The sequence below is a fragment of the Eucalyptus grandis genome, chromosome 2, assembly GCF_016545825.1.
Source record: "Eucalyptus grandis isolate ANBG69807.140 chromosome 2, ASM1654582v1, whole genome shotgun sequence".
NCBI classification, from domain to species: domain Eukaryota; kingdom Viridiplantae; phylum Streptophyta; class Magnoliopsida; order Myrtales; family Myrtaceae; genus Eucalyptus; species Eucalyptus grandis.
In genome coordinates this window covers 58,141,240-58,152,438 of record NC_052613.1, presented here as the reverse complement: position 1 = coordinate 58,152,438, position 11,199 = coordinate 58,141,240, and the positions used below count along the sequence as shown (strand labels likewise).

General features: G+C 45.6%; 3 protein-coding genes across 3 annotated transcripts; 2 read left to right on the top strand and 1 right to left on the bottom strand.

The window, feature by feature from the left end:
• Positions 1–454: 454 nt before the first annotated feature.
• LOC104435754 (transcription repressor OFP1) lies at positions 455–1,390 on the bottom strand. Its single transcript, XM_010048450.3, has one exon. The coding sequence runs from the start codon at positions 1,388–1,390 to the stop codon at positions 455–457; it is 936 nt and encodes a 311-aa protein (XP_010046752.2).
• Positions 1,391–4,559: 3,169 nt separating this feature from the next.
• On the top strand, positions 4,560–5,856 carry LOC104434137 (protein EPIDERMAL PATTERNING FACTOR 1). The gene is made up of 4 exons (XM_010047108.3): positions 4,560–4,640; positions 5,079–5,243; positions 5,341–5,390; positions 5,483–5,856. The coding sequence occupies exons 1-4, from the start codon at positions 4,592–4,594 to the stop codon at positions 5,693–5,695; spliced, it is 477 nt and encodes a 158-aa protein (XP_010045410.1). The 5' UTR covers positions 4,560–4,591; the 3' UTR covers positions 5,696–5,856.
• A 2,106-nt stretch (positions 5,857–7,962) lies between these two features.
• Positions 7,963–9,850, top strand: LOC104434136 (CBL-interacting serine/threonine-protein kinase 11). Its single transcript, XM_010047107.3, has one exon. It carries the CDS (start codon positions 8,294–8,296, stop codon positions 9,593–9,595), a length of 1,302 nt encoding a protein of 433 aa, XP_010045409.2. The 5' UTR covers positions 7,963–8,293; the 3' UTR covers positions 9,596–9,850.
• The last annotated feature ends 1,349 nt before the right edge of the window (positions 9,851–11,199 follow it).

Sequence of the window (11,199 nt, the reverse complement as noted above, 5' to 3'; positions counted from 1 at the left end):
TCAGATTAAGGCTCTTTCGGCAAACACTACGTGAGAAAATTAGAGAAGTGCAGTCCTTCATTGAACCTGGTTATTCATCCACTTGGTTGGATAGTCTCAGGGAAGTAACAAAATCTTCAATGTCTAAACTTTGGAAAATGGAAATTTGGTCAGGCATGGGTAACCGTTGGTCATCCAACTTCGGCACCCTATAATGAATCCTCATAATTCAGGAATAAATGGAAGATGGTACTGAATCTGAACATACGCAAAAAGAGCTTGATCTTAGCGAATTCTTGGAATCAGTCACTTTATTCCATTGGATTCTTCCTCCAACTAATTTGATACTTGAGACATGCGTTCTAGACCCAAAGGCAAAGAGAAGAACAAGTTCGACCAGGATATACCAAATTCTGAGGTGGACAAGAAGGGAAAGCTAACAAGATTTATTATCACTATAATTTACATGAGTAAGCTACAAGCTTAGGTTAGACATATGAAACCAGATTTGCTCGAAAGCCTTGACAATGTGAGGGTGATAGTAGGGAGGATTGAGGGATAGATAACAGGCAAGCAGGTCTTCCAAATCCTTGGAAGCACTGATGTCATTTTCCACAATCATCTCCACCATCGATTCCCAGAAGTCTCTCTGTGGATCCACCGATGACTTCACTACCGCAAAGCTGTCCGCCAGATTCTTATTGCTGAATTTTACAGAGGATATGCTCTTTCTTGCCTGGGCCGGAACTACTTGAATCCTCGGAGAATTACCTCGAACCTTAATACCGGGCTTCCTCATTCTGGCAGGACTGGTCTTTTGTGTCTGTTCCTGGGAACTCGAAGTTGATGAAGCTCTTGATCTTGGTCTTGGTCTTGGTCTTGGTCTTGGTCTTGGTCTTGTAAAAGATGCTTTTGTGAGGACCGGAGGAACCGGAAGGATAGGCCGTGGAGTGGTATTAGTAGAAGTGCTTTGATCTTGGTTAATGTCGAATATAATGTCCGTAGTGGAAGAAGTGAGTTTACAATCGAAAGAGGCTAAGGCATCGTCATCACTTTCAGATTCAGATGACGAGTGAGATGGGTGGTGATGATGCTGAAGACGATTGTAGATGTAGTCGGGTTCAGGGGAAGCATCGATATTGTCGTCAACATATGGAGAGTGGGTGGGAATGTGAGCGGGCTGTGTCCACACAGGAGTGGGAGAAGAAGGCCTGTAGATGGTTTTCCTGCGGGACTTATGAGTGGAAGACGAAGAAGTGCGAGGCGAATAAGAGGAAGAGGGTGCAGCCACATTCTGGTGGTGCTTCTTCAGGGACGAATGATTTCTTCTGCCGCGGCTGCTCATATCCTTGAGCTTGTAGAACCAAGCATTTGGCATCATATCGGACAATCTGAACCTGTAGTTACCCATCTCGACAAAGAAGTGCTGGAGGTCTGACTGATGAGATGAGGATTAAGAGAGATAAAGCACTACCATCTGAGGTCTCTAGTTAAGCTGAATTGTGAAAGGGTAAGTGCAGAGACAAAGCGAGGGTTCTGTTTCAGTTTCGGTCTCATCCTGCTCTACTACAAAAGCTTAAAGGTTTCTTGCAGGGGATGACTTTCTGGCATCACCTCACTCCAGCCTTTAATGCACATCATGAAAAGCAAAAAAGCATAGACAACCAGGAGAATGAAGGAATGTGACAACTCTCCTCCATTCAATTATGACATACAGTGGAATGATTCCTTGTATGGAGCATGGCACACCAAAAATTTAAGCTTCATGATGAAGCACTAAAATAATTTTTGGGGAAAGCAAGAGGAGGGGCCCTCTATCTCACCAAAAATTCATAGGTGATCCGGGTGCGTACGAATCCAATGCATCCGAGCTCTTGATGACAGTGGGTCTCGTGTGAGATTCACATGATTTAAGGACCGGATGCATTGGGCTCACATGCACCCGATGTATCTATAAGTATCTCGTCTAACGCCAAAGAGTGGCCCTCCTTACCATAATTTCATGCTTCTCCAGGAATGATGATATTCTTTCTACAGTAATAACTCATCAACCTCAAGAGGCCCACTTTGCCTCCTCCTCCTCCATCTGCACTCGCACAAAATATTGACGTCCTTTTTTTTATCACTCCTTTTCTATTCCCGACCCGCAGAATTCGATTTATATTGAAGAATTGATTCTATCCCTACTGGCTCACACATCCAACGAGGAAACAACGCGCTGACACTCTCCTCATTTGGACGTACTGTCGTCACACTTTGTAAAAGATCCATGCTCGCCCCTTCCAAAAAAAAGGGAGAAAAAGATAGAAGCATAGCCGCTAGTACTAGGTCTAAGGTACATCACACTCACCTATATCCATGAACAGCTAACGAGTTATGCTTGTGTGGTAGAATCAAAGTTTGAGATTGAGGAGGGAAGAGACGGTAGCAGCACACTCCAGATGCTTGACTCTCATTTAGCATTTTGTATGAAAGAAAAAAGAAGAAGAAGAGGAAATAAAGTAATCCATTAAGGTCGGCGCAGTTGAATGGGGGATTGGAGGATTTTCGATTTAAGAACTAGTATCACCCGTTTCAATCCCATTAAGTCCGTACAAACTGCTTAGGGCGTCCCCGGTTATTTAATGAAATGAGGAAAAACAACGAAGAAGCACATAAAACTGTTCTTGGTTTGGTAAGATGAATAGCAAAGAATGTGGTGAGTCTGCTCCTCCAACCCGTTTTGTTCCTTCTTTTGGACAACAGCCCAATAAGTATGGAGCTTCATGGGCCCTGGCCATTCTTTTCCACATTGTGCAAGCCCTCTTAGGAGTAATCCTGGTCCAAGTTAGACCAGTCCAATATCTAATTCAGAAACCAACTCGTATAGTGTTGGTCCTTGATTTTTAAGACCAAAGACTGACTTGATTGAGCCTGGGACCGAGAATTGAATCGACCCTATGGGTTCGATCTGGTTTCAGGATTAACCCGAGACCGATCGATAATTTTTTTGTTTCATTTTTTGTATTCTCTAAAAGACAAATCTATTATTTCAAATTACATATCCATCAATAGGAACGATTGCAAGATAAGGGCGAGCCACGAGGCGAGTGGACAAAGGCAAGTCACGAGGTGAGCAACAAATGGTGAGCGTTGCTCATGAGTGAAAAGGGTTTTTAATTAAGGCTTTGTTTCTTTTTGATTTAATTGGCGACAAGTGAGGCTGGTGAAGAGAGGTGAGTAGCGAGAGCGTTAAGCGGTGAGTGGACATGGAGCGATGAGTAGGGCAAGCGACGAGCAGCATGAGTGAGTAGCGAGCACCGAGTGCTGAGCAAGGCTAGTGTCGCGCAATGAGTAGGCAAGGTTGCTTACGAGTGAAAACTTGTTTCTTTCAAGTACAAATTAAAGAGGATAAAGAAGAAAGAAGAGGATAAGACAAAAAAAATGAGAACAAGAGTATTGGAAGAAGTGGACGCTGTTTAATACTGTTTAACATCGTTTAAGTTAGGGCATAAAAATATTATATATAATATATTAAATATAATATATATATATATATATATATATATATATATATATATATATATATATATAGTTAGAGTTGGTTAGGGATGGACTAATCCTAAACTTTCAATACCGAAAACCGATCCGCATAGTGCTGGATCAAGAATTTCAGGACTAGATCCAATCTTCCTGAGAATTGGATTAGAACCGACATGATTGGGTTGATTTAGAGTTGGTCTAGGGTTGACCCTGAACCAATGCTCACCACTAAGCCCTCCACGGCAATTTTTGCAATTTCACAATGGCCGTGCTTTTGCTTATGTGGAGTCATACTACCATTTTTCATATATATTATACATCCAGAGAGAGAGAGAGAGATTGAGTAATTAATAGTTTATTTTGAATCTTGTGGATATCATTCTCGTCTCACAATCTCTCCTCTTCATAATAATTATGGATCTCACATCGGTCACCATGAAATTGGATACTTGGGATTGTTGAATAATGAGAGAGAGAGAGAGAGAGAGAGAGAGAGAGATGTTGGTGGAGTGTAGGGTGTAGAAGGAACACAAAGCAAAGGAATCAAAGGTGAGAACAAATGCATAGCGACAAATGCAAAGCCCCCCTTAATTCCCATTTTTGCATTCACTTTTTACCTTCCCTCCACATCCGTGCACGTTCACGCTTCGACCCTCCTCCTCACTCCATTACTGGTCCACTTTCAGGAACTTTACTCCTGTTCTTATTTCCAGGCTTTTAACCCCCTTAAGTCAGGCCACGAGTTGAGTTGTCCAAAAGCCAAGTGATTTTCACTGTAAAATAATTCCAAAGAAAGTACGAATTTGCGGAAGTCATGAAATTTATATCTTTTAAGTTAATTACGGATAAATGGGAGCAAGTGGTGCGACTGCGACACCCCCGCATACATGCTCTCGAAATGCCCACACTCCAGACAGTCTACTGTTGGGTTAGTTCGGATATTTTGTCAGGACCTCCTTGCCCTTGGAATCTATCAACATACGAACGCATAGCAGAGTTTGAGACACACCTATATGTTGGAATAGTTCTGGTGCATCGATCACGTGGCAATTGTCATGGTTTCGCAGCTTGGAGTTTCTTTCCTCTACCCATGTTGGCCGAGTGCTGTACTCAGTTAATTGATCGGCATGCATTCACAGGTCTACTCTTTTTTCTTTTTTTTCGCTTTTACGCTTCGCCTCCATATCACGTTTCAACACGCATAACCACCAATAGGAGAAATTGTTAAACCTGAGTCTAGTCTACGTAATAAAGCGGAAGACACGCATGGAGGAGGGAAATGCATATATATGTGCATCAACACTGGAAGGCCCTTTTTGGAAGTGACAACTTAGGAATGGTTTGATTGTATCAAAGAACCCCTCATTGGGATTGGGTTACCTTTTTCCATTTTGAGTCCTCCCCCACCCCCAAAACACCAACCGCCCCCGCTGCATAAATTTAGGGGTTGCATGGAGGTGGGTCTCGTGGATTTTTTCTAACTGTGGAAGATTCTTCTCTCCTCAATCTAGTGCTGCCAAGAGACAAAAATCTGAAAACATTTGTTAGTAGTATCCAACTTATTAAACTCCCTTCAGTTTTCTTGCTCGGGTTTGTGATAAAGATGGAGTTGGAGTTGGGGTTGAAGCGAATCAGAGGGTGTGCTGGTGCCCTGTTCATGTGCTCCGTCTTCCTCCTCTCAGTTTGGGCACTCTCTCTGTCTCATCCCACACCTACTCCTCCTCCATGTGTTGGGTTGGATGGTAAGTGGTTCTTGTTCCGCGAGGGTTATGAACAGTGACCATTGGGCTTGTTGAGCTGGGTCCGACATCATCTCTTGTGTACATTCCTGCCTTGCAGGTATCCTCAGTTCTCCACTGCCTGGCAAACCTCATCCTAATTATATTCAGGTACCTACTTCATTCACATTCATGTTTGCTAGCTATATCTCACCGTGTTCCGGTAAACCCTTGAGGGCATATGCCATTGGCAAAAATTGCAGGAACTGGCGTCTGAGATCGTGGTGGTGGGAGGAAGGAGGGAATTGAGAACAAGTGGTCCCGGATCTTCACCACCGCGATGCAACTCAAAATGTGGCAAATGCACACCTTGTAAGCCTGTTCACGTGCCAGTGCCACCGGGAACACCGGTCAAATCCGAGTACTACCCTGAAGCTTGGAGGTGTAAATGCGGCAATAAGTTGTTCATGCCTTGATCATATCCCTTTCTCCATCTCTCCCATTTTCTTTTAGCCGTAGTTATCTATAGCTTGCTACCCTCACTTTATGTATTGCCGTGCTTCAGATTTAAGCATATTTCATCGATCTATTGCTCAGGCGACGTTGTCGATGAATATAGTTTTGAGATTTGAGAATATTGTGCCGACATTTCTCAAATGGATTTCTCTCTCGCGTGACTCTTAACATGCGAACAAACTGGAACATCATCTTCACAATTCGAGGTCAGGTCCATGAGTTCACTATGGCAGCTGCATTTCATGATTGGCATGATCATTACTGGTGCGGGCATCTGTGTTCTTAGCAACTCAACGTCCACTCGGAGCTTACAAGTATCTTTTCCCTTGTGTGCTTTGTTAGGAAAAAAGAGAAATGTGCGGACAATAGCTAATACTAGATAATGTAGCAGAATGTTACTAATGTTAAGCATTACCCCCTTGTTTAGTTGAACACCTGTAAGTCTAGGACATCACATCATTTACCAATTTTCTAGAGCAAACTCAATATATGTAACATGGCAAATCCCTTCATTCGCAAAGCAATCTTTTGCGCCATTAATTGGAGCTTGTGACTGTCCACTCTTTGGTAAAGTCATTATGGCAACGACGCATGAAGTTGCTTGTGGAGAAACAGTTTTTTCACCGGCAATGCGTGCAAAGTAGGTCTCTCTATTATTATTATTATTTTTTTGGCTCTCTTTTCTTGTTCTGTACAAATTGTGCTAAAGCGGGGAAATTCCAAGTGGGACTTATATGATCTGTTGATATACAAGAACTTACAAGAACTTGCGAGGAAGTTACCGAATGGTGTAGAGATAATATGCAGGCCAAGAAAAGGACAAAGCCTGAGGAGGGGAGGGGGTCATGTGATGGATTGAGATTGGGTCTTTGGAGATGGGCCACTTGTTGGTGTCTGCTTCTGCTTAGCCCCTTCGGATTGCAGCCATTAAAATTATGTGACCCACGTCGACTGTTTCGCAGAGGCCACATCCCATCCATTTCTCAGTCAGATTACGACTTACAAATCAATCACTCACCATAATTTTTTTCCTCTTCAAGGGCGATTAAAACATTCAACTGAACTCTAAGACACCCGCCGCACAGATTGGTACCTTCCAACTACTCCTCAATAATCTTGCCTAGAACCGAATCGGCTCCCAAAAATATCTCATGCTGATCGTTGGTTACTCTGCCCAAGCGGACGGGCTTCCCTAACTTTGGTTTCCTCATAGTAGTACATGTGCCTATTCATAAAGCACAACCCGACGAGTGAAACGGTGGAGGTGCGGTCGAAAACCTACGGCGATTTGTACGAGGACGAACCCAACAAAAAGCTGAAATTAGGGAACCGGATGAAAGAAGGGCGAAGAAGTGGCGCCATCCTCATCTGGTTTTCCACGCTATAATCAAAACTTATATTAAAAAAATAAAATAAAATGCAGTTCTGAATTAGGAGCCGAGAAGACGTGTGAAATCGCAGGAAGTTTCGGGAGCGCAACGTTTATCACACGCGTGGAATTTGGAACAAGGCCACGAACGAAAGATCGGAGATCGTACGTATCACCTGTTACGTGTGCCCCTTCTGCACCACCTGCCGTTGCTTCCTCACGACTTTTTCGCTTTGCGTCAAGTCCTGTCCTTTTTCCCCAGTCGCCACCTGTCCCCCCTCTCTCTCTCTCTCTCTCTCTCGTTTTCACACTTGTTCTCCCCCTCCAACCACCAAAAAAAAAAAAAAAAAACTCTGCGCTTCCCTCTCCATTCGTTCGAATTCTAAGGGAATCGACTTTACTGAAACTTCCCTCCATGCCCGTTCGTAACTAAAATTCAACCGGGCAAAAATATCGAGTGCCGCGTCAACTGGTCCAGATCGATTGCTAGTGTTTGGTGACCGGGTGGCTCAAACCTAATAGTCAAAGTCCAGTATATCACCCGACCTACAAGTAATTACAACTCCCTTTGGAGGGGAGTGGAATTCATTTTAGGATTATTATTATTATTATCATTATTATTCCGTATAATCTCATTGAAATCGGCGTCCTACCCTCTTTATCTATGAGAATTAGATATTGTTAATGTACATGTGATTTTTTTCGGCCAAAAATCTTAAAAAGCCGAGTGTGACGTCAGCCGCGGCTCATGAAATTTCGTTTCACCCACCCATAAAACTTTACGGGGCTTCCGTCGGCTTTGACTGTCGCGTTGTTTACGTGTGATGGATATTTCCGGGGGGGGAAATATTAATTTTTTTGGTGCCGCCTGACGAATGCTGTCCAGAAGAACAGCTCGAGAAGACAGGTGGACGGCTGCTGTCGAATTTCACGTGGGCGATTCAGGAGAGAGCATATACCATTTCTATGCCCGCGTCCTCTCCACCTTCCTCAAAAACAAAACTCCCTTCCGTCCGTCCATCATCGCAAATTTCTGTCTGATCATTAGAAGCAGCACACGCCCAAATTCGGACGCCGCCTGCGTTGCCTAGTGATCGAATCCATTCTTCTCGAAGGGCTCTGCCCTTCCCATCTGTGAATTCGTCTGAATAGAGCCACGAGGGGGTTCGATCTCTGGCAGGAAAATCTAATGCCAGAGATCGAACGACAACAAGAACAACACCACCACCATCATCATCATCATCATGAGGACGCCCTCTTCGGCAAGTACGAGGTCGGGAGGCTGCTGGGTTGCGGCGCCTTCGCCAAGGTGTACCACGCGCGCAACCTCCAGACGGGGCAGAGCGTGGCGCTCAAGGTCATCCACAAGAAGAAGCTCTCCTCCTCCAACTCCGCCACCCTAATGTCCAACATCAAGCGCGAGATCTCCATCCTCCGCCGCCTCCGCCACCCGTACATCGTCTCCCTCTACGAGGTCCTCGCCACCCGTTCCAAGATCTACGTCGTCATGGAGTTCGCCAAGGGCGGCGAGCTCTTCTCCAAGGTCTCCAAGGGCCGCCTCTCCGAGGACGTCTCCCGCCGCTACTTCCAGCAGCTGATCTCCGCCCTCGGCTACTGCCACGCCCGCGGCGTCTTCCACCGCGACCTCAAGCCCGAGAACCTCCTCCTCGACGACAACGGCGACCTCAAGGTGACCGACTTCGGCCTCAGCGCCGTCACCGACCAGATCCGGTCCGACGGCCTCCTCCACACGCTCTGCGGCACCCCCGCCTACGTGGCTCCGGAGATCCTGGGGAAGAAGGGCTACGACGGCGCCAAGGTGGACGTGTGGTCGTGCGGGGTCATCCTGTTCGTCATGACCGCTGGGTACCTGCCGTTCAACGACCCGAACCTGATGGCCATGTACAGGAAGATCTACAAGGGCGAATTCCGGTGCCCCAAGTGGATGTCGGCCGACCTCAAGCGCTTCCTCCGCCGCCTCCTGGACACCAACCCGGACACCAGGATCACCATCCACGAGATCCTCACGGACCCCTGGTTCCGGAAAGGCTACAAGGAGGTCGACCTGTTCGCGGAGGCCTCCGGCAGCAAACCGGACGGTTTTAAGGAGATGGTAGGGCAGGGGGATAGCAAGAGCGAGCTAAACGCGTTCGACATAATATCCTTCTCGGCGGGGCTAAACTTGTCGGGATTGTTCGACGACGCGTACGACGCGTCGGAAGACGGGGAGACGTTCGTGTCGGAGGAGTCGCCGGAGGAGCTGATGGAGAGGGTCGAGGGATTCGCAAAGGAAGAGAAGCTGAGGGTGAGGAGGAAAAAGGAATGGGGGTTGGAAGTGGAAGGAAGAGAGGGCAATCTGGTGATGGTGGCGGAGGTGAACAGGTTGACGGAGAAGTTGGTGGTGATGGAGGTGAGACGAGGAGGGGGAGATGCTGGGGTCTACAGGGAGATCTGGAAGACCAAGCTCAGGCCTCGCCTCGTTCGCAACTGAAATCGACGCCGCATTCCGTCGACCCAAGACTTGATTTTCCGGGCGGTCTCAACATGCCGGGGCTCGAGATTACAGTTTGCAGAAATGAATTAGCCATTGTCAAATTATTTGTGTGCCTACTTGTTCGCATACACGTTAATGAAAAATAAAAGCTTTTTGGGTGGATGTATGTGTGAGTGCTATATATTCCTGAGTTTCCAGGAGTGTTGTACATTACAGAGATTTTCTAACATAGTAGCCGTATAATTTGCATGATGATGCACTCTGTAAATACAAATCTGTACCCAATACGCCGGAGAGAGAGAGAGAGAGAGGGCAACAAGGAATTAGCGGCAAATCAAAATGTTCCGACCAAGTCAACTTGTCGTTAACGTCATACTCCCAGAACGAGTGAGTGATTGTTGCAGGTCGCGTTGTTTGCTTCTTCTGTAGGTCCGTGAAGTCGTGTAAAGGAGGAGAGAGGGGAGAGAAGGAGGGAGCTGTTGTAAACGGAAGATTTTCTGGAAATCATTTTTGTTTCCCGAGTAGAGAGAGAGAGGAAGAACGGGCCCCATAATTTGGCTGGACCAGTTGTCGATGATGTGGGATGGACCCACACGGGGTGATTCCTTATTAGATCTGACGGCGCAGAAGCAGCTTGGGGCACCGCCACCGGCGAGTCGTGCGCCATGAAAAAGTAGGGGTTTTTTTATTATAACATATGCAGGAGCAGGAGGAGAGCCTGAGACCTTTCGCAACCAGCCCAACCGCCGCACCTGACCTCCGCGTAATTCGTCCCCTCTGTTTTTTCTCTCCAGAGCAGGGTGGGGTTAACATGACCGGTTTAACCATCGCTTCCTTCTTCAATCATTCCCTTTTATCATAAATCCATAGAACTCCAAAGCTTCATGATGTGTGCATTCCCTCGAGAACGACTATGTACACATGATGTGTGCTAAATCGAATACGCAACGTAGATATAACGAGTTCCACCGGCAAGATTGGCATGCCTTTGAGGCTTCAAACTGCAGTTTTGGATGCATCCACTTCGCTTTTGTTTTTTTATTTTATTTTATGAGTGAGTGGTCCTCCCGTTCCTTTTCCTCTTTGATAGTGATTTAGTGGAAATATTCAAAGTCTTAGCCACTACTCTGCTTTGTCTCACTCCTCCTGTTTATGGTGTCGGTCACGTTTTTGCAATGCCTCAGGCACTGTGAAACCAGTCCTTCCACATTCGCTATTTAAACTCCATTTTGTGAAAAATATGTTCTTGAATTTTTTTTTCTCATTTTTCAAGTTTGATTTATTTATAAAAATAAATTAACGGAAAATATAGTCAACGGAAAACTTATATTTAAATTCAGAAAAATGATTTCCTTTTTAAAACATTGAAAAATATCTTCCAATACATGATTATTTATCAATGTTTGAACCCAAAACTCCATACTTAAGCATGAATACTCAACGCCATTTCCCCATGTTCAAAATAAGGTCTCCGGTGCCTGGATTTGGATCCATCGAGGTAAGGCTTGAAGCCTTGGTGCCCACGCCCAATGCCTCGACACCCAAGTTGAGGTCCTTAAAGGCCGTGCTCAGATCCCTAATGTTCAAGCTCTAGTTTTTGG